The sequence below is a fragment of the Bombina bombina genome, chromosome 3, assembly GCF_027579735.1.
Source record: "Bombina bombina isolate aBomBom1 chromosome 3, aBomBom1.pri, whole genome shotgun sequence".
In the NCBI taxonomy this organism is placed as follows: Eukaryota; Metazoa; Chordata; class Amphibia; order Anura; family Bombinatoridae; genus Bombina; species Bombina bombina.
Window position 1 is genome coordinate 563607829 of NC_069501.1, and position 24722 is coordinate 563632550.

General features: G+C 37.5%; 1 protein-coding gene across 1 annotated transcript in view; it reads left to right on the plus strand.

The window, feature by feature from the left end:
* The first annotated feature begins 507 nt into the window (after positions 1-507).
* LOC128653678 (fatty acid-binding protein, heart) overlaps positions 508-24722 on the plus strand; it is an 83001-nt gene continuing 58786 nt past the window's right edge. Inside the window, exons 1-2 of the mRNA XM_053707100.1 lie at positions 508-654; positions 15872-16044. Coding sequence (XP_053563075.1) covers positions 582-654; positions 15872-16044 — 246 coding nt within the window. The 5' untranslated portion in view covers positions 508-581. The remainder of the gene's footprint in view (positions 655-15871; positions 16045-24722) is intronic.

The following is a 24722-nucleotide window of genomic DNA, read 5'->3' on the forward strand; positions in this document are numbered from 1 at the left end:
AACCATCAAAAGTACGGTATATAGAGTAAAAAAAAAAAAGAGAGAATACATAGTTCAACTTTCGTAGAAACTGATAGCTTGCCTTTGATAAGAAAAAAAAGAAAAGAAAGAAAAAGTACCCTGACATTAAATTTGGATTTTTTAAAACCTAAATGAATTAGTCCTATAATCCTATAAAAATGCCATATGATTATCTCACATCCTATCTATGTAAAAACAGCTGTCCCAAACCCAACAACAAAAGCAGTTTTGTTCCCAAATGGCTGAACCCCAATTAAAACCGTAATTTTCAATAAGGGCCAACAAGAAATAGGCAAATTATCATTTCAGGTTAAACGTCTTTTTGAGCTAGCCAGGCCCTCTCATTATTTATTTCGTTAAAACCACTTTTAGACAGCATGGAGAAGTCCCTCAGATTTTCTGCACAGATTTGTGTAAAACCCTTTCTTCGATAATGGGAGTGGCTAGAAGCCGAAGAAGGCTGATTTGCCTCCATGTGACCAGATATATATATAGGAGAGCTGTGCTGTCTGTGTGTAAGAGAAAGAACTGCTCTGTTGCTGCTATACAGTCTGGTCATTATGGCTGAGAAATTTGTAGGAACATGGAAGATGGTGGATAGCAAGAATTTTGATGAATATATGAAAGCTATCGGTAGGTTCAGATTTTTTTTCTGGAGTGGGGAATGCTGGCAATGCATTTTAATATTTTTGGACAAATAAAAGATCGCGACAAGAAAATGGGTTTGATTATACTGAGGGAAATATAAGTCATTTTTGAAAAGGCATATTGCAAACAGATTTATGTCACGTAGCTAAATCAAAGAGAATTATGGAAATTGTGTCATATACATGAATGAGATTATTATATGGTGCTGCTGCATGTGAGAAATGTGTAAAGGCAGAATGCACAGAGAATGATCTAGAGAAAAGAAATTGGAGCTGGGTGAAACTGTATGTACCTACCTTATGCTTAATGCATGCATTTATAATGATTGATATTGAGTACATTTAGAAAGAATGACTTGTGAATAGATTATTCAAATATAGTGAGACGCAGTAACATGGTGGTAGAAAATTATATATACTTTACATATGTACTAGACAGAACTATATCTTATCATGTATCTATGGATCTATCTATTACACACACATATATACATGTGTATTTTGTATATTGATTTTTATATATATAATGTGTGTATGTATGTATATATATATATGTATGTATGTGTATATATATATATATATATATATATATATATATATATATATATGTGTGTGTGTGTATCTTTTTATACATCTGTACATATGTCCATTATGGAGTATATCACAAATTATTAAAACCTTTATGGGGATAACTGTGAAAATAAACAGGGATTATGTTAATTCACTGTGGGAAAGTAGGAGGAGAAAGGGTCTGTAGCAATGCAGGGGAGAAAAAGATACTGAATCAATGTATTCTGGAGACACCCTGCAGAAACAGAGTAAAATACATGATAGATAGGAATTCTAGCATAATAACCTCTTTCCTGACAACAATAATTCATAGTCCACACTTAATAATTTTTTTACTTGAATGTATTTTTACATGTTTATCATCTAATTGATGACACACACTATTGATTTAACCAGCAACATACTGTGTTTTATATAAGTAGAAATAAATTATTGGCGTGATATAGGCATTTTGCTGCTTAAAAAGGGACAGGAACTTTTCAGGCACCCAACCTGCACAGACGGCCGTAAAGAGTAGACTGGCAAAATGTAAATTTGTGTAATTTTGTTACAAACCTGTAAGATTTTTTGAGGACACAGTGAGATTTGCACATCCTGGAGAACTGACTCTAATGAGTGTCACACAGTCTCATAGTGTGATCACTGTGTTGGATATATAGCTGTAGGTCCACAATCCCAGCATTTTTCAGCTTTCTGTTCTGCCTTACTGCTGCTACGTGAACCTTTTCTCCTAGTATAACTAAATATTAGTATTTTGAGCAGTCTTTTTTATATCATATTACTGTTGTCTTTAACCCTTCTGTGCAAAGCTGGTATTATTGCACTTCTTATGCTGCAGACAATACCAGCTGTGTCTGTGGGGACATACACACACAATCTATTTTAATAATACTGGTTATCTGAAGACTCTTGAAATTCCACTCATGAATAAGATTTCATTAAATATTATCAAAGGCTTAGATCCCTCTAAAAAGTTCATTAAATGTTTATAGAAAGTATATGACAGGTGCAGCTAATGTCTGGCAATTTACTTGAGATTATGCTGTCTAGGATTAACCTGTTTTGGGTTTACACTCATCAACCAAATGGCTTTATAAGTGTTATCTATAATTTATGATTGGAAGCGGAGTCACTTCAAACCCAGTAGTTTAATCAACCTTCTGTTTTATGTGTTTACACCCTGTATTAAATTATTGGACCTACCTATCATCATGATCTAATGCATAATGCAATTACCATTCAGCCATTTTCACACATGGGTTGGCCTGTGACCTTCAGGTAGCCCAACCTTCTATCCCGTAGGCTAAAAGCCATTTACATGATTAAATGTGTAAACTTGTTCTGACACAGCAAGGGCACACTTTTACAGAGCCCCTCTCTACTGCTCGCACCATGTGAGCCACGCATCAGAGTTAACACTTTACTGTTACATTTCACTACTAATGTCAATCGATTTCCCTAATGTAATATAATAGATGCATGTATGAATCATACTTAGATACAAAGGGATACAGATTAACCCACACATACACAAAATATAGTGCTCAACAAATATATCCATGCTATAGAGAAAGCCCAAAAGTTTTGTCTAAATGTTATTGCAATCTATAATAGTTTATATTGTTATTATTATGTATACATGATCCTGGAGCTTTTGTTTTATTTTTATATATATATATCTCAAACATCATAATGTGAATCTAAAGCGTTTCTCTACATTTTTTTAACCAATTTAAAGGAACAGTATACACCAATTTTCATATAACTGCATGTAATAGACACTACTATAAGGAAGAATATGCACAGATACTGATAAAACTTTTTAAAAAGTTACTTAGAAGCTCCCAGTTTAGCATTGTTGATTAGGTTAGGCTAGGACACCCACTAAGAGGGGCTATGAAAGCAAACAATAACAGCGGTTCTCTGTAGCTCACAAGTGGTACTTTAACTGTTAAATCCCTTTGCAGGGTTAAACAAATAGAGTTGCAGGGTCGCTAATTATAAAATTAAATGCTTTACATAGGGGGTATCAAGCTCATTGTATCAGGGGGCCACTGGACAAGTGTTCTCCCACGGGGGCCACTTGAACAGAGTGAGTGCTCTGGAACTGGATGGAAATACTAGAAACTTAAAGTGATATTTACTCAAGCAGTAGTGCATGATATGAGCTGTAGTCCACAATAGACATACACAGCTAGACATACACAGTGTATATGTATCCTGTGAGTGCCAAGTGATCATTCTGGAACTGAATAAAAAGTGACATTTATCCAAGCAGTGCACTATGGGAGTCTACACTGGACAATGCATGATTGTTTTTATATTTACTTTGTGAGGGCCTATATAGATCATCAACTGGTTACACCGCTTAGAACCCTAAACAAATTGGTGGGTCCAAATAAATAATTTACCTAATTAACAAGGGAGGGCCAGATTAAACTATTTTGAGGGCCGCATGTGGTCCCAGGGCCTGTACTTTGAGACCACTGCTTTACATGCTATAGTGAATTAGAGTAGCTTACATCAATATACCACATAAGTGAGGGGATTATTGATGAAAAGAAGTAAATTCTAGTTACTTTTTTTTTTAACAATGATTTTTATTTACAAAGATTGTACAATGCCAACCCATGGTGTTCATGAAGCATACATAGAGTGAGTCAATAAATAGCAAGTCAGGTACATTGAATAGCAAATAGACAGGTTATATAGTTATCCATCAGTATATCAGAAGTGTATCAGTGCAAAGGAGAGAACAACAAAACATGGAACATAAATGACAGTGGCAAACAGTTGTAATGCAGTTATGGTAGTGCCAATATCTCCTGTTGACGTGGATTTTCCGGTTAATGATGCTTGCTCTGGGGTATAATATATGACCAAAGAGGTGGTGGACTAACAACGTCTAAAAGGATCACTGTGTTATAGTCAGTGGTACAAGTTTACTATTGTTGAACATGAAGTGAAATTCTAGTTACTTTTGTGGCTATTGCTAATCACTAACAGTTATACTCCATATACCTTCCATGAAGGCTTACTCCCTGCATGTGGCAATGAGCAATGCCCACACATTTTGTGTACTTTGCACTCAATGTTACCTTTCATTTTTTTGAGCAGTGTGCGCACAAAAATGGCCTTTCCCAATTTTTGGCCAAGTGACTAAAATTTGTGCGGATATATAAAGAAGTAAAAAATTAGCTATGTGCCTACCTCACATTAAAGGGATAGTAAACCCAAAAACTTTTTAAATCTTTATTAAAACTTCATTATGTATGTGAAATATTTCAAATAAGTACCTGTTAAATTTTTTCACTCGCTTTCTAATTATTCTTCATCAAATATCTTTAATAGTAACGCATGCGCATTTTGGTCCCTCAGTCCTAGCGTGACCGTCACTATTCTGGCACAGGAAGCAGGGCGGACTTCATGATAGTGACGTCAACGTTGGTGGGAGTGGCGCACCAGAGCGCTGAAGATTCACGGAACACAAGCATGGGGAATCATCTGCGTTACTTTGCTAGAGGTAAGTATAATAATTACCCCTAGGCTAACGAGCAAATTGATTTGATTTTAGTAATAGGACGTTAATCCCTAGACTGACTATAATTTTTTTAACACCTAGAAAAAACGAGCATGTTTTTTTTCTTATGATAAGGCAGTGACTTATGATAAGAGTGACTAACCAGCAATTATTTTTAACCCCTAGACTAACGAGCAAGTTGTTTTGTTCTTACAACACTCAGCTTAAACGCAGGAGCTGCAAAGATTAAAAGCAATAGCAAATTCGGATGCGACTAAAGTTAATTATTAACATCTGAAATTGCTATTGCTTTTAATCTTTGCAGCTCCTGCGATTAATCTGAGTGTTGTAAGAACAAAACAACTTGCTTGTTAGTCTAGGGGTTAAAAATAATTGCTGGTTAGTCACTCTTATCATAAGTGACTGCCTTATCATAAGAAAAAAACATGCTCGTTTTTCTAGGTGTTAAAAAAATTATAGTCAGTCTAGGGGTTAACGTCCTATTACTAAGATCAAATCAACTTGCTCGTTAGCCTAGGGGTAATTATTATACTTACCTCTAGCAAAGTAACGCAGATGATTCCCCATGCTTGTGTTCCGTGAATCTTCAGAGCTCTGGTGCGCCACTCCCACCAACGTTGATGTCACTTTCATGAAGTCCGCCCTGCTTCCTGTGCCAGAATAGTGACGGTCACGCTAGGACTGAGGGACCAAAATGCGCATGCGTTACTATTAAAATAATTATATGCGCATGCGGACCGCCATGATGTTTCTACCTAGGTAGAACATTAATAGGGTCCACATAATGTGATAAAAATGGGCTTGGCAATATAAAGATATTTGATGACGAATAACTAGAAAACGAGTGAAAACATTTAACAGGTACTTATTTGAAATATTTCACATACATAATGAAGTTTTAAGAAAGATTTAAAAAGTTTTTGGGTTTACTATCCCTTTAAAGTGATGGTAAATTCTAGCATTTCAAAAACATTGACTTTGTGAAAAAGTGTTCTAATCGCACCCTTTCTGTGCTGCTGCCTCCTTTCTAAAAACTAAGCAGCTCCAGCTGCCGATGGCACGATGTTTACTTTTTAATGAGGTGACGTTTCCACTCTAAGCCAAAAGCAGTGGTAGCATACAGGGCAGTGTTGATCGGCTAGCACTGCTATTGAGTTAGAGCTGTAAACATCACCTCATTGAAAAAAGAGCACTGTGGGCAGCCGGAGACGCTTAGTTTAGCGGGGGGCAGCAGCACAGAAAAGGAAAATACCACACTTTTTTTACAAAGCCATCACTGAAAGTCCTATTTATTTATTTTTAGCGCTGGTAAATCCTAGCGTTTTTGAAATGCTAGGATTTACCATCACTTTAAGCAAAATATGCAAAAAGTTTCTCACTCATAAACACACTCTCGCTCATACATACATACTTGCTTCACTGATACTAACACAAATACATAAACAATCACTCACAATACACACACTCCCCCATACATACACAGAGCACACACATACATATGCATACACGTTCACAACACACTCACTCAAAACATACATACACACACATACAGCCAGGGTCTCCCATGACATTATTACAAATAATTGTATCTGCATTCATTTTCCTTCATGAAGAAGAGTGCAAGACATATAGCCAAAAGAATATATATCTGAAGAACAAGCAAAGGTCATCTGCAACCTCCTGTTCCTTTCTGGCTAATTGCTTCTCTACTGTTGTTTGGTTAGTAATTGCAACTTAGCCTGTGTTCTGAATATTTCCTAGACCCATAAGAATGCTGGGCTGCGTCACTTCCGGTGATGCGGAATCAGTTGCCGGAGGTACGTTACTGCAAATCCCCTCAGAGCACATGCATTCATTGAGTCACTGCATCAAACATATATATACGATGCACTGTAATTCCCCCATCTTCACTCTCTTTTTTATCTTCTCCGCCTGGGGGTTTCAATGGGGACAAAGGTTCACTTGGTGTGGATGACAGAGGATCGGCAGGCCGCTCCAGTTGAACCCCCCCAGACGGAGGCAAAAAAATTGTGTAGATGGGGAAATTGCAGTGCACCATATATATGTGTGGTTAGCAAGCAGTTCTGTTGTAGAGATTAGCTTCTGTGGTTCAATTTTTGTTACCAGGGTGGATTACAATTTAAATCATTAGTCAGTAAGACCAATTTAAATCACAACTTTTCAGATTATTTTCCAGTTTATCAGACTATTACTGATTTGGTTATATATCATTAGATATGTATAGATATATCATTGAAGTAAATTAAGTAAATTATTAGGAGGGGAGCCATCTCCAGTTCAATAGGTTAATCATTCATACTTGAAAAACCTTTCAGATGTACTTTAATAGGAGGAGAAAAATACCAAAAAATAGTTTTATTTAACCAAAGAAAAATAGCTATTAGCTAAATAATAACAATTTAAATAGTTTTATTTAACTAAAACATTATATTTCATGTAATGATTGCCCCTCCCTCCTCACACTTAGGTCCTTGTGCAAATCTAATCCACTCCAAACAATCTTCTATTCATTGAGCTTCTTGAAACTCAGTATGGGTTGATTCTGTGTACATAGATTTGCACAGGAGCAATGGCATTAAAGGGACAGTAAAGTCAAAATTAAATTTGAATGATTCAGAAAAACATGCAAATTTTAACAACTTTCCAATTTACCTCTTATCTAATTTGCTTCATTCTCTTGTTCCTTTGTTGAAATGCATACATAGGTAGACTCAGAAGCAAGGCACTACTGTAAACTAGCTGCCTGTCACTGCCCCACCCAATGTGTTTAGGCCCCAGTAGAGCATTGCTCTCCTACGGCAAAGGATAAAGAGAATTAAGCAAATTTGATAATTGAAGTTATTTTGAAAATTATATGCTCTATTTGAAACCCAAACGTTTTCTTTCATGAGTAAGTCTATTTCTCAACTCTATGTTTATTTTAGAACATTTTTCCTGTGAAGAAGTGGCATGTTATTTCTGCAGAAACAAATTCAGTCTTTAAATAGATTTTTCTTTACAAAACATCTGATTTTTTTTTCCCACCCTAATTGTTGCTCTGGAGCTGACTTAACACCCCATTTGCAACTGTTAAACACATAGCTATTGATCACAATCTTTTAGAAAAACACAATTAAAGTCTATGGAGATGTTTGTAGATGAATCATTTGATAACATTTTCTACGGGATTGTGATTGGCCCCATAGTTATAAGAATTTTTGCATTTTTATGCCCCTTTAACTAAGCTGACCAGATATACTCGATTTTTCCGAGACAGTCCCAAATTTGAGAATTCTGTCCCTAATTTTTCACGTCTGTATTGTCCGAAAATTGCTTTGCAGTGTGTTGCGCTACTTATATAGCGTGCAATGGCCCAAAATGAGCACTGTTTATTTAGTGCAAGATGGCCGAAAATTGAGCGCTACTTATTTAGCACAAAAAATCACCCATGACAGTAATGTCCCAGAATAATAATATATACCTAAAAGAAATTGTCAAATGTCTAAAGATTTAGGACATATTTGAAATGATTACATTTGAACATTGTATTTTATTGGATGTTTATATGTAAATGTATGTGTTTCTGATGCTAAACACTGATTGGGGGTGGGGTCAGACTACTTCAGACAGTATGGCTATGTATTTTTTATGGCACATTTTATGTTTTGTATTAGTGATTCGGGTTTGTGTAACTATTGAATTCTTGGCACATTTAAGAGATTTCTTTAGATTTCTGTAGATTATAGAAGATCTATAGATTTTCTATTAACAATTATTTCATTCTTCAGATAAATACACATACCTCCCAACTACCCATCTTTTGGAGAGATGATGCAAATTCACTATCTCCCATTGTTGCTTTTAACTGTGTAAACTTCATTTGGAACAAACAAATGCAGCCAACATCCCTATTTTTTTTTTTTAAAGTGAATGTCAACTTTCATAATAAAATGCCTGTTTTTAAAAAAACAAATATTAAAAACAGGGGCACTTTTATTCATGAAAGTTTACATTGCACCGGATTTTACAAATACTTACCTTCTTCTCCGGATCGACGATCCCCCGCCTGCAGGTCCTCTGTACTTCGTCAGCAATGACAAAACCGGCTTCATCCAATCACGGCTTCCCCCCAGGAGCGTCCATCTGGTGAGGCCACAATGTGATTGGAGGAAGCCAGTTTTGTCATTGCTGTGTAAGTACAGCAGAAAGAAGCAGGTGGGGGATCGGCGATCCGGCGTTTCAGGAGAAGACGGTAAGTATTTGTAAAATCCGGTGCAATGTAAACTTTCATGAATGAAATTCCCCTGTTTTTAATAGTTTTTTTTAAAAACCAGGCACTTTATCATGAAAGTTGACATTCACTTTAATGAACAACCTTCACATGAATGAATAAAGATTTATTTGTGCTTTGTGTATTGTTCATTTTCTCACTTTCCATATTGTCTATAATGTTGAGAAAATTAGACTTTAGCCACTCATTGTTGATAAAGTAGTCAGTGTCCAGATAATGTTGTCATTATCCAATTTACAACTTTTCTTATGGATATCTGCAGCAGCAAACATTCATATCTCATATGTCTCTTTAGATACACACAGGTAGTCACTAACCTTGAAGTTTTGAGATAGGACAACACTAAAAAGAGGATAAAGTCATTTCAGGGTGTGTGTAGGTGAAGCCCTTCTGTGGTAAAGTTCAGTCATGTCAAGAGTTTAAAAAGGGAGGAGGATTTATTATTCTGGGAAGAAAGAGTTTATACAAAAGATTAAAGGATGCAGTAGAATTACATAATTAACCAGTGCATAATAAAAATACAAAACTATAGCACTTACTCTGAATTTCAAATAAGCAGTAGTTTTTTTTTTTCTGACAATCTTTTTTTTTTTTTCTCTCTTTCATTTTCCGGCTCCCTGTATCATGTGACTGACATCAGCCAATCAGACTAGTATACGTATACCCTGTGAGCTTGTGCACATGCTCAGTAGGATCTTGTTCCCCAGAAAGTGTAAATATAAAAAACTGTGCAAAATTTGATAATGGAAGTAAATTAGAAAGTGTCTTAAAACTGCATTCTCTATCTGAATCATAAAAGTTTATTTTGACTTGAGTGTCCCTTTAAGGATGAACTGAGAGATGAATATTGTCTGTGAGATTCATAGTCACTAGTGTTTGTACACTTTAGAAGCTTTGAATGATTGACATTCCCTGCTCTAGCACAATTGGTTGTGCCGGAACAAGGGGTGGCATTGCACAAGATTCCTCTTGTGCACTCATAAATTCCATCATCAGATGCAGCATCACAAGTGGCAATTGAACCTGTCCAACTGCAATGATACATTTTGCCCATAGTCAAGAGTCTCAAATATTAAAGGGATAGGGGCCGATTTATCAAGGGCCGAATGGCTCCTGACGCCGGAAACAGCAGTTATGAAGCAGCTGTCTTAAGACCGCTGCTTCTTAACTAGTTGGCTGCCTCTGAGGCAGGGGGGAGAAACCGCTTGTGCAATGTTAAATGCCGGCCCGTCAGCATATGCTGTCGCCATTCAGTGATGTTGCCATTCAAACTTTGATAAATCGGCCCCATAGTCTAGTCAAAATTAAGAATGTAAGCTTAGGAGCCGGCCTATTTTTGGTTCAGCACCTTGCTGATTGGTGACTAAATGTAGCCACCAATCAGCTGAACCAAAAATGGGCTGGCTCCTATGCTTACATTCCAGCTTTTTCAAATAAAGATACCAAGAGAATGAAGAAAAATGGATAATATGAGTACATTAGAAAGTTGTTTAAAATTGCATGCTCTATCTGAATCATTAAAGTTTAATTTTGACTAGACTATTCCTTTAAAGCAGATTGACATTTCACACAAGATACTGATACTCAGCTCATGGACCCCATATGAGTAGTTTCTCTTAAAAACACTATTATCTAGAATGTGCTTCTTTATGTTTTGCAACTGTCAAATACCACCTCGGTATCATGGTTTAACCTGGTCCAGTTATAAAGCTGGCCCTGCCCACTAAAATGTTTTATTTATTACTTTTTAATAAAAATCAGTGATCCTGGGTTGACTAGTCTTCAGTTGTGAGCAATATATGTAAGTAAATATAAGCTAAACATTTGGAGTGACGAGTTCCCAGTACCTACGGCAGCACAAAAACTAAATACGTTGTTATGGAGCACAGTATCTGTCCCTTTAATTTTAAGATTAAAATTGTGAACAACTTTAAAGTATGTTCTGATTGAACTAGCTTTTGTGCCAAGAACTCAGGATTGTGGCTTGCCAAATAAATCACATGCAGTGTCTGGAATTACATTAATTTCCACTTGCTTTAACCTTCAAATGAAGGCCATGAGCAAAGGGACCGCAGGTGAATACATACAGTTGTAGTAATAGTCTAGTAATGCAGGGCTCGACAGTTACCCGGAACCAGGCTCCTGAAATAATTAATGTGTAAAGCCTATGTGACTCATATATTTGCCTGGTGCCTCACTACTCTTTCTGGCTTGTGAATGTCATATATATATATATATATATATATATAAATATAAATATGTATGTATGTATGTATGTATATGAAATTCACAAGCCAGAAAGAGTATTGAGGCACCAGGCAAATATATGAGTCACATAGGCTTTACACATTTATTATTTCAGGAGCCTGGTTCCGGGGAACTGTCGAGTCCTGCATTACTAGACTATTACTACAACTGTATGTTGTAAAAAGAAGTCCATAGGGTGCACTCGCCATTTGAAAGTACAAAGTGTCTTTATTGAGTTAACATTTTCAGGGAGTTACCCCTTCCTCAGACTCTAGTGAAAAGAACCCTCAGGAAATACACCACCGATGGGCCGCCCACCCGCCTTCCTGCTGCTGCTCCCATCCACCCACCAACGATCGGCACCATCAAGGGCCGATGCAGAGTGGGCCACAGAGTGGCCCTCTCTGCATCAGTGGGTAAAAAAGGTTATTGCAGTGATGCCTCAATATCAAGGCAGAATGCCAAGCTCCCAAGATACGGATCCAGGTCAAGGGATCCTCAGGCCGAACTGATAGATGCTTATGTGTTTCCACCGTTTGCTCTCCTTCCCCGGTTGATTGCGCAGATCAAACAGGAGAGGGCTTCAGTAGTTCTAATCGCGCCTGCGTGGCCTCGCAGGACTTGGTATGCCGATCTAGTGGACATGTCCTCTCTGCCGCCGTGGAAGCTTCCATTGAGGCAGGACCTTCTTATTCAGGGACCCTTCCAACACCCAAATCTAGTTTCTCTGCAACTGACTGCTTGGAGATTGAACGCTTGATTTTATCTAAACGGGGGTTCTCTGATTCGGTCATTGATACTTTGATTCAGGCATGTAAGCCTGTTACTAGAAAGATCTACCATAAGATATGGCGTAAATATCTTTATTGGTGCGAATCCAAGGGCTACTCATGGAGTAGAGTTAGGATTCCCAGGATTCTGTCTTTTCTTCAAGAAGGATTGGAGAAAGGGTTATCAGCGAGTTCCTTAAAGGGACAAATCTCTGCTTTGTCAATTTTACTACACAAACTTTTGGCAGATGTTTCAGACGTTCAGTCTTTTTGTCAGGCTCTAACCAGAATCAAGCCTGTGTTTAGACCAATTGCTCCACCCTGGAGTTTGAATTTAGTTCTTAGTGTTCTTCAAGGGGTTCTGTTTGAACCCATGCATTCATAGATATTAAGTTGTTATCTTGGAAGGTTTTATTTTTGGTTGCTATTTCTTCTGCTCGTAGAGTTTCTGAGCTTTCAGCGTTACAATGTAACTCGCCTTATCTTCCATTCTGATAAGGTGGTTTTACGTACCAAACCTGGTTTCCTTCCTAAGGTTGTTTCTAATAAGAATATTAATCAAGAAATTGTTGTTCCTTCATTATGTCCTAATCCTTCTTCTAAGAAGCAGCGTCTGTTGCATAACTTGGACGTGGTCCATGCCCTGAAGTTTTACTTGCAGGTGACTAAGGAATTTCGTCAATCATCTTCATTATTTGTTGTTTTCTCTGGAAAGCGTAGGGGCCAGAAAGCTACGGCTACCTCTCTTTCTTTTTGGCTGAAGAGTATGATCCGCCTGGCATATGAGACTGCTGGACAGCAGCCTCCTGAAAGAATAACGGCTCATTCTACTAGGGCTGTGGCTAACTCATGGGCATTTAAAAATGATGCTTCTGATGAACAGATTTGCAAGGCTGCAACTTGGTCGTCTCTTCACACTTTTTCCAAATTTTACAAATTTGATACTTTTGCTTCTTCTGAGGCTGTTTTTGGGTGAAAGGTTCTTCAAGCAGTGGTACCTTCTATTTAGGTTCCTGTCTTGTCCCTCCCTTTCATCCGTGTCCTATAGCTTTGGTATTGTATCCCATAAGTAAGGATGAAATCCGTGGACTCGTCGTATCTTGTAAAAGAAAAGGAAATTTATGCTTACCTGATAAATGTATTTCTTTTACAACTCGACGAGTCCACGGCCCACCCTGTTTTTCTAAGACAGGTTTTTATTTTTTGTTAAACTTCAGTCACCTCTGCACCTTGGCTTTTCCTTTCTCTTCCTAACTTTGGTCGAATGACTGGAGGTGGGAGGGAAGAGAGGAGCTATATATACAGCTCTGCTGTGGTGCTCTTTGCCACTTCCTGCTAAACAGGAGGCGTAATCCCATAAGTAAGGATGAAATCCGTGTACTCGTCGTATCGTAAAAGAAATAAATTTATCAGGTAAGCATAAATTTCCTTTTTTAAATAAATTAGTTGCTTAAACATTGAAGAAATAAGTGTAAAGTTTTAGTCTACTCAAAAAATAGGTGCCACCATGATGAAACATACGTTTTCATTATCATTACTGCTGAGACCAACAAAATGTGTCACTAGAGTGTGCAAACAATTGCTGTGTATACAAGTTTATCTATACATAATCAAACAACTTTGCAATATACTTTCATTATGTAATTTGCCTCTATTTTCTAATTCTCAAAAATGAAAAAGCACACTGCAGAATTCGCAAGGCTAACACTGCAACATATATGTCACTAATTGGCTTTAGAAGACAAGAACTGGGAAACGATTGCATTTTATCTAACATTATGACAGTAGTTAGCCTTGTCTGCAGACTCAAGCCTAGATTGGTGGCAAGTGGTGGGTGTAGTTTGGCTTTTGAAAAACAACTGCATCAAACAATATTTCAGTTTGTTTTAAGAAAGTTTTAAACGTGGCTGATACATTATTCTATAGCAACAGAACAGAAATGTCTTTTAATTACACAGTGTTTACTGATCCTTTAAGTCTGCACTTCCAGGTTTCACAAGAATTCGGAAAGCCACAGTTTTCATTATCTATAGAAAATCGGTAATGAACATATATTGCAAAGTTTTTCTACATATAATTAAACATTTTATATAACAAGAGGCTGCTTCTGGGGTGGTAACTAGCCATAGAACAAGCTATTACGCTATTGTTCATTCCCTGGTTGAGCGCTTCTCTCTGTTTGTGTATGCATTTCATGTAACAAGCGCAGTGTTTAATGTCACTGTTAAAGGGACAGTATACAATAAAATTGTTTTTCCCTGAATGTGTTTCCAATTACTTTTTTTAACCAGCTGCAGAGTATAACATGTATGAGATTTGTTTTTTAAGGTTTATTTGTTTATATGAATGAGCTGATTTTGTGTTTTGAAGCCACAACCTAATAAAATGGGTTGAGCTTGTAGGTATAATCAGATCTCATTACTTTATCACATTGTGCACATATACCTGCTTCTTTAGCTTATATCTGTCCAAAAACCAATCACAAATACTTGGAGAGAACAATGGAAAATTACCATTTTATTACCTTATCTCTTCTATAACCCACTGGAAGTGTCATTTCTTCTACTGGCTGTGTTAACACAGCTTGTGCTCGAGGCCAAACACTTTTAGAATAGGTGGGGATACCATAGGCTAAATAAACTATTTCATATGCCAATAGAAGGTTAATGGAAATACTTGTAAACAATTTAATACACTCCAGCAGGTAAAGTGGATCATTGGGAACAAATTAAAGGGGAGAACATTTTTGAGTAAACTGTCCCTTTAAGTATTGAATTGCAAAACACTTACATTCAAACTAAATAGTTTAAAAGCCTAGCAATAAATTAGTTTACTCAATACTTAGAGCAATCACTCTCTGGTGTGTAGCTGTTTATAATTTACAGCATTTTTAAGGAAGCCTGTAGAGAGCATGGGACAAGCACAATGCCAATAACTAGAGGCATATACTGTTTATGTGCAGCCGCCAGGCACCTAGCTTCTAGTGCATTGCTGCTCTTGCGCCTTTTTAACCAAGGATACCAAGAGAACAAAGCAAATTAGATAATAGAACTGGAAAGTTATTTAAGATTGCATGCTCTTTCTGAATCATAAATTCTGAAAGTTTATTTTTGACTTTGATGTCCCTCTAATGTCTTTAAAACACTGTTTATTTGCATTTAGAAAACGCTTATATTACATCATATTGTTTTGATGTATGTGTATATTTATTGTGAGGTATTAACAGGATAATGTTTAATTGGTGGTTTTGAATGTTAGACAGGTCGACTTTCTAGTGCTGGGTTGCTTGTGAAATTAGTTTTTTTTTATGATTAAAGGGACAGAAAACTAAAAAACGTTCTTTCATTATTTGGATAGAACATACAATTTTAAACAACTTTCCAATTTACTTATATTATCAAATGTGCTTCATTCTCTTTGTTATCCTTAGCTGAAGGAACAGCATTGCACTACTGGCAGTTGGCTGAACACATCTAGTTAGCCAATCACAAGAGACAAATGTGTGCAGGCACCAATCAAAAGCTAGCTAGGATATGTGTGTTCTTTTTCGATAAGGGATACCAAGAGAACAAAGCACATTTGAAAAAGGAAGTGAATTTAAAAGTGTCTTAAAATTACATGCTCTATCTGAATCATGCGAGTTTAATTTTGACTTTCCCATACCTTTTTAAATATTGCTATTTTGTATATTGCGTGCATGTGATAAGACACAAAGTGAATATATAATAATATATAATAATATATAAAGATTTCAGCTAATGCATTTTTTTCATCCTATTCCCAGGTGTGGGTTTTGCCACAAGACAGATTGGAAATGTAACAAAACCAACAACTATAATTTGCCTGGACGGAGACCGTATTGTGGTACAAACACAAAGCACCTTTAAAAACACAGAAGTCAGCTTCAAACTCAATGAGGAATTTGATGAAACGACTGCAGATGATCGCAAGTGTAAGGTGAGATGGGGGATACCAGGACACAACACAAGCTGTCTTTTGTCAGATATTTCCGTTTTTTAATCCCACTGAAGCACAAGAAACCTGGAGTGATTGCCAATAAAATGCTTACGGTATTAAATATGTCACTGTGATTAGGTCGTTTATACATTAAACACACTGCAATCATAAGAATACTGTATTCACATAAGGAAAGTTGGAAGTTCTGCCAAGGACAAATTTCCATGAGGTTGCACTAGTAGTAGAGACGGGAGCTGGATTGTGCTGAGCTTTTCAGATGGAAACTATTTTGCAGATGGATATTTATGATCTGGTTGGTGTAGTTAAAAGCTATGTGGAAGTCACTTTCCGATTCACATATCATCTTGGAAAAGTAATGTATTAAAGGGACAAGACATGCCTGTTGTGTTACTAAAAAATAATCAGCCAACTGTTAAAGTTTTTAAAACAACTAAAAATCCTTTTTTTCTGCAATAGTTTTTAGTAGCCAAACTCCACCCACAATTTGCCTTATTTAAGAGACTGCAGACAAGGCTAGCCACGGTCATGATGCTAGTATTAAAGGGACAGTCTACTTGAAAATCTTTATTGTTTAAAAGATAGATAATCCTTTTATAACCCATTCCCCAGTTTTGCATAACCAACACAGTTATATTAATATACTTTTTACCTCTGATTACTTTGTATCTAAGCCTCTGCAGACTGCCTCCTTATTTCATTGCTTTTGACAGACTTGTATTTTAGCCAATCAGTGCCCTCTCATAAGTAACTCCAAGTGCGTTAGCACAATGTTGTCTATATGGCACACATGAACTAATGGTGTCTAACTGTGAAAAACTGGCAAAATGCACTGAGATAAGAGGCGGCCTTCAAGGGCTAAGAAATTAGCATATGAGCCTACCTAGGTTTAGCTTTCAACAAAGACTATCAAGAGGACAAAGCAAATTTGATGATAAAAGTAAATTGAATATTAATAAAGATATTATTGAGATATATATATATATATACATATATATATATATATAAACAAAAAAGGAAATTTTCTGACTCAAAACTAACAATTCAAATATGTAAATAATAGTCTTATTATGTAAAACCCCTAGTAGTGATCGCCCAAGCACTTCCAAAAAATCCACATACACAAAAGTATAAATCGACAATCCCAAAATGAGGTATATCAGGCGTTCACAGGTTGCCTCCTATTGATCTGTTAAACTCTTATAGCAGTTATGGGTCTTATAGACTTTACGCTTCCATAGCCATCTGTATATTATTTACCGCTGTGCGGTTATGCCCACTTACCACTGCTACAGAGGAGGTACTCCAGTTATCACGAATCCGTCCAGATACTCGCAGACTGAAGGCCCGCTCACGGCCCGGTCTCAGCCCGGCAGTCTTGCCTCTGCAATCTCCGTTGTGAAGGACGCTATTGTTGCGTCTGTACGTGTGTGGTGTACCACGTGTCGATGGTCGTCCAATGAGATGAATCAGATTCCTCAACTGGGATATGCTAGTCTTGCGGTCATCCAATGGGAAGTCTAGCTGTCCACGCTAACTTGGGGTATTATATGGAGCATACAAAACCACTGAGCACCAATGCTTAATCCTGATATAAATAATTAAATGTCAAAAAACGAAGTTAAAGCAAATGGTGCCAATAGCGGTAAAAAATTAATTTTATTTGTGTAGTCACACAATTAAAACATGGGGGTAATACAAAAAGAACAAATTAAGCAACAAAAATGAGCATGAAATAGGTTGTTGACATGTTTCGGCACACAGCCGTAATCATAGCTAAAGAGTACACCTGTTAACAAGTTTAAGTACCCTACCTCTGATTCTAATTGGTTAAAACAAACATGCTCAAATTAACTCATTGATGTAACAAGTTAGTAAATCCAATCATGGAACCAAGAGAATAACCTTATTTTATAAGTGGCTATTGTTCAAACTTGATCTAATATAACACTCTGCCAATTCCCTATACTGACATATTATAACCAATAGATAGAAAACAGTAATTTACTTGATATTTTATATTCTATAGTTACCAATCTTGGTTTTGACTGAATATATAAATGTCTATCAAAAGTACATATAAAAATCCATAAGAATCTAAAAAGTACTATAGAAAAATATATATGTGGTATAGGGAAGTACTGATAATAGGGAAACTTAGAAAGTACTTAAAATGAACCCTTTGAAAAGATCACTTTACTTAAAACATAATAAAGATATTATTGAGATATATATATACATATATATATATATATATATTCATATACACACATACATAAACAGAAGTATAAGTGTGTGTACTAACATCTTAACAAATATACTCACAAACGTAGCTCCCGGCTTGTTGCTATTTAGGAGATGTGGATTAGTTTTAAAGGGCCAGTAAACCCACAAAATAATGTTATATAATTCTGCACATATTGCAGAATTATATAACATCAGCTTAGCGCAAACTTTGTACCTTAAAAGATTTCAGTGAAAAAATGCTACAAAATTTACTTTCACAGTATGCTGCTCCTGGCTCTACTGAGCGGGTCTGTTTGTTTCCCCTAAGAGCATCGGCACGCTGTCTATTCACAGCCAGCCCGATCGCACCACTAAACTCAATGTAACTCGCTCCCACTCTGGTCTGGTAGCAGAAGCGAGTTACATTGAGTTTAATGGCGCGATCGGGCTGGCTGTGAATAGACAGCGTGCCGATGCTCTTAGGGGAAACAAACAGACCCGCTCAGTAGAGCCAGGAGCAGCATACTGTGCAGAATTATATAACATTATTTTGAGGGTTTACTGGCCCTTTAAATAGACCTGGTAAAAAAATTATTTTGTGTCTATATGTGTTTAAAGGAAGGCTGAGGTGGGAGACCACCATACAGACTGCACTCTCCTCTGGAATAAATTGCTACTCAGCATTAAATCTACCCAGATCCATTGTACATTCAGGAAAAAGCTCAAACGTGGCTCTTTGAATACGTTTTCTAAGGCAAGCATTAATATTTTTATGTACTCTTCCTCTGCCTTACCCCTTCTTCTCATTCCTTGTCTTTTTTGCTTTTTTTAAAAATTGTTTTTGCTCTGAATATGTGCTATATAAGTTCATAAATATATAGGGTTAGTTTACAAGTGGAGCATAACCCCTGGGTGCGTTATCCTAAGCTGGATCTTGGCCAAGGATAGCACTGGAATTACAAGTGGATGGTAAACAAAGTTTACTATAGCGTTTTAACATGGCAACATTTTTTTTGTCCGTCATATACTTTGAATGGATAATGCTTTTCTCACTCATTACCGCTCAAGTGGTGAGTTAAGTGTTGTGTACGAGTGAAACACAAAATGGCGCTGGAGAATTTAGTGCTTTTGGAGACCTGAGATAAAACACTTCAATATATGCATAACAAAACACATGTATAATATATTAAAATAAAGTCACTCATATTTTCACATATTGAAAGTAAAATCAAGGATTGTTATTGAAAAAAAACTTTTTAACAGTGATTTAAAGAGATCATGGGGTCATGATCTCAAGCTGAAGGGTAGTATATATTAAAGGGCCACTAAACCCAAAATCTTTCTTTCATGATTCAGATAGAGAATAGAAATTTAAACAACATTACAATTTACTTCCATTATTTATTTTGCTTCATTTGTTAAATATCCTTATTTGAAGAAAAAGCAATGCACATGGTGAGCCAATCACACAATGCTTCTATGTGCAGCAACCAATCAGCAGCTAGTGAGCATATCTAGATATGCTTTTCATCAAAGTATATCATGAGAATGAAACAAATTAGATAATATAAGTAAATTAGAAAGATGTTTAAAATTGCATTCTCTTTCTAAATCATAAAAGAAAAAATGTGGGTGGCATGTCCCTTTAAGGAGTAATTTGAGGAAGTACTTCTTTACAGAAAGGATGATAGATTCATGGAATAAACTTCCACTAGAGGTAGTAATGACAAACACTGTGGGGAACTTTAAGAATGACTGGGACAAGCATAAGGCTACCCTATAAACTAAATAAGTTTATACTTTTAGGATATATCTGAAACACTTGCTGGGGCTATGGCTCTTATCTGCCGTCAATATCTATGTTTCTATGAGATATGGTATATGACCAAGTGCTGGACTAGGAAGGGCTCAAATGTGTTTATGTATATGTGTGTAAAAATAGTGAACGCCACTATTTGACCTTTGGTTTAGTTCACCTTCATCTTAGGGCTCAAGCCAATATCAGTTTTTCAGTGCGCCCCATAGAAGTCTATTATGTGAGGATTTAGTGCACCCGTTCTATCTGACGTCCAGATATTAGTGTGCCCTAGACTCTCACTCCAAATCGAATATATTATTTTTAACTTGTAACAAAAATACATTTGCTATTGCTTTAACTTGAGCAATAGTGTTAATACTTATGGGATTCACTTGTAATCTATCCCATAGTTAACTAGAGATAGCTGTACAGTTAAAAAAGCGAACAGGCTCAAGAAAACAATTGCTCAATTAAGTATTTTCAGTTTGTCATATGAATGTTAAGAAAAACAATGGCTACATATATGTAGACGTGTCATTTATCACTATTCTGTTAATAACTATATATATATATATATATATATATAATGTATCACATGTTAATTGAAAACTCTCTGTCCTCTTCCCATTGGACATATTGTTATTACACTCATAATATAGTTATCTATACTTGGCAGCCCCCAAGAAGTTCCTGCCAGCTATGTGCCCTGTGTGTCCTACATTCAGCTGTTCCTCTGCCTGCACTCAATGCCAGCTCTGCTCTAGGAGCCGCTGCTGGAACCAGTCAGTAATGACTTCCTAATTGTTTAATCTGCACAGAATTAGGTTGGAAAAGGAAGTCCGTCTCTCTACAGGGTGTGCATTCTGATGGCTTGTTTCATATGAAGCCCCTAAAAGAAAATGTTTATGACTTTCTAGTATGGTCCAAGCAAACTCATTTGTGACTTAGAATTTAATAAAACTGCCACATCTATGTACGCAGCAAGCCTCCTTCCAACTACTATTCTTTAGCGACTGGTCTGTCCCACACTCTCTAACAACTAAATACTGTCTTCTTTTCTCCAACATAGGTGTGTCCGGTCCACGGCGTCATCCTTACTTGTGGGATATTCTCTTCCCCAACAGGAAATGGCAAAGAGCCCAGCAAAGCTGGTCACATGATCCCTCCTAGGCTCCGCCTTCCCCAGTCATTCTCTTTGCCGTTGTACAGGCAACATCTCCACGGAGATGGCTTAGAGTTTTTTGGTGTTTAACTGTAGTTTTTATTATTCAATCAAGAGTTTGTTATTTTAAAATAGTGCTGGTATGTACTATTTACTCTGAAACAGAAAGGTGATGAAGATTTCTGTTTGTAAGAGGAAAATGATTTTAGCAACCGTTACTAAAATCGATGGCTGTTTCCACACAGGACTGTTGAGAGGAATTAACTTCAGTTGGGGGAAACAGTGAGCAGACTTTTGCTGCTTGAGGTATGACACATTTCTAACAAGACGATGTAATGCTGGAAGCTGTCATTTTCCCTATGGGATCCGGTAAGCCATTTTTATTACATAAGAAAAAAAGGGCTTCACAAGGGCTTTTAAGACTGTAGACATTTTCTGGGCTAAAACGATTGATATATAAACATATTTTATACTTCATAGCTTTGAGGAATTATTTTATTCTTGGGAATTATGTAAAATAACCGGCAGGCACTGTATTGGACACCTTATCCTCTAGGGGCTTTCCCTAATCATAGGCAGAGCCTCATTTTCGCGCCTCTATTGCGCACTTGTTTTTAGGAAGCATGACATGCAGATGCATGTGTGAGGAGCTCTGATACACAGAAAAGACTTTCTGAAGGCGTCATTTGGTATCGTATTCCCCTTTGGGCTTGGTTGGGTCTCAGCAAAGCAGATACCAGGGACTGTAAAGGGGTTAAATATAAAAACGGCTCCAGTTCCGTTATTTTAAGAGTTAAAGCTTTCAAATTTGGTGTGCAATACTTTTAAGGCTTTAAGACACTGTGGTGAAATTTTGGTGAATTTTGAACAATTCCTTCATACTTTTTCACATTTGCAGTAATAAAGTGTGTTCAGTTTAAAATTTAAAGTGACAGTAACGGTTTTATTTTAAAACGTTTTTTGTACTTTGTTATCAAGTTTATGCCTGTTTAACATGTCTGAACTACCAGATAGACTGTGTTCTGTATGTGGGGAAGCCAAGGTTCCTTCTCATTTAAATAGATGTGATTTATGTGACACAAAATTTAGAGAAAATGATGCCCAAGATGATTCCTCAAGTGAGGGGAGTAAGCATGGTACTGCATCATCCCCTCCTTCGTCTACACCAGTCTTGCCCACACAGGAGGCCCCTAGTACATCTAGTGCGCCAATACTCCTTACTATGCAACAATTAACGGCTGTAATGGATAATTCTATCAAAAACATTTTAGCCAAAATGCCCACTTATCAGCGAAATCGCGACTGCTCTGTTTTAGAAAATACTGAAGAGCATGAGGACGCTGATGATATTGGTTCTGAAGTGCCCCTACACCAGTCTGAGGGGGCCAGGGAGGTTTTGTCTGAGGGAGAAATTTCAGATTCAGGGAAAATTTCTCAACAAGCTGAACCTGATGTGATTACATTTAAATTTAAATTGGAACATCTCCGCGCCCTGCTTAAGGAGGTGTTATCTACTCTGGATGATTGTGAGAATTTGGTCATTCCAGAGAAATTATGTAAAATGGACAAGTTCCTAGAGGTCCCGGGGCCCCCCGAAGCTTTTCCTATACCCAAGCGGGTGGCGGACATTGTAAATAAAGAATGGGAAAGGCCCGGCATACCTTTCGTCCCTCCCCCTATATTTAAGAAATTGTTTCCTATGGTCGACCCCATAAAGGACTTATGGCAGACAGTCCCCAAGGTCGAGGGGGCGGTTTCTACTCTAAACAAACGCACCACTATACCCATAGAAGATAGTTGTGATTTCAAAGATCCTATGGATAAAAAATTAGAGGGTTTGCTTAAAAAGATGTTTGTTCAGCAAGGTTACCTTCTACAACCAATTTCATGCATTGTTCCTGTCACTACAGCAGCGTGTTTCTGGTTCGATGAACTAGAAAAGGCGCTCAATAAAGATTCTTCTTATGAGGAGATTTTGGACAGAATTCATGCTCTCAAATTGGCTAACTCTTTCACCCTAGACGCCACTTTGCAATTGGCTAGATTAGCGGCGAAAAATTCTGGGTTTGCTATTGTGGCGCGCAGAGCACTTTGGCTAAAATCTTGGTCAGCGGATGCGTCTTCCAAGAACAAATTGCTTAACATTCCTTTCAAGGGGAAAACGATGTTTGGCCCTGACTTGAAAGAGATTATTTCTGATATCACTGGGGGCAAGGGCCACGCCCTTCCTCAGGATAGGTCTTTCAAGGCCAAAAATAAACCTAATTTTCGTCCCTTTCGCAGAAACGGACCAGCCCCAAGTGCTACGTCCTCTAAACAAGAGGGTAATACTTCTCAAGCCAAGCCAGCCTGGAGGCCAATGCAAGGCTGGAACAAAGGAAAGCAGGCCAAGAAACCTGCCACTGCTACCAAGACAGCATGAGATGTTGGCCCCCGATCCGGGACCGGATCTGGTGGGGGGCAGACTCTCTCTCTTCGCTCAGGCTTGGGCAAGAGATGTTCTGGATCCTTGGGCGCTAGAAATAGTCTCCCAAGGTTATCTTCTGGAATTCAAGGGGCTTCCCCCAAGGGGGAGGTTCCACAGGTCTCAATTGTCTTCAGACCACATAAAAAAACAGGCATTCTTACATTGTGTAGAAGACCTGTTAAAAATGGGAGTGATTCATCCTGTTCCATTAGGAGAACAAGGGATGGGGTTCTACTCCAATCTGTTCGTAGTTCCCAAAAAAGAGGGAACATTCAGACCAATCTTAGATCTCAAGATCCTAAACAAGTTTCTCAAGGTTCCATCGTTCAAAATGGAAACCATTCGAACAATTCTTCCTTCCATCCAGGAAGGTCAATTCATGACCACGGTGGATTTAAAGGATGCGTATCTACATATTCCTATCCACAAGGAACATCATCGGTTCCTAAGGTTCGCATTCCTGGACAAGCATTACCAGTTTGTGGCACTTCCGTTCGGATTAGCCACTGCTCCAAGAATTTTCACAAAGGTACTAGGGTCCCTTCTAGCGGTGCTAAGACCAAGGGGCATTGCAGTAGTACCTTACTTGGACGACATTCTGATTCAAGCGTCGTCCCTTCCACAAGCAAAGGCTCACACGGACATTGTCCTGGCCTTTCTCAGATCTCACGGGTGGAAAGTGAACGTAGAAAAAAGTTCTCTATCTCCGTCAACAAGGGTTCCCTTCTTGGGAACAATAATAGACTCCTTAGAAATGAGGATTTTTCTGACAGAGGCCAGAAAATCAAAACTTCTAAACTCTTGTCAAGTACTTCATTCTGTTCCTCTTCCTTCCATAGCGCAGTGCATGGAAGTAATAGGTTTGATGGTAGCGGCAATGGACATAGTTCCTTTTGCGCGAATTCATCTAAGACCATTACAACTGTGCATGCTCAGTCAGTGGAATGGGGATTATACAGACTTGTCTCCGACGATACAAGTAGATCAGAGGACCAGAGATTCACTCC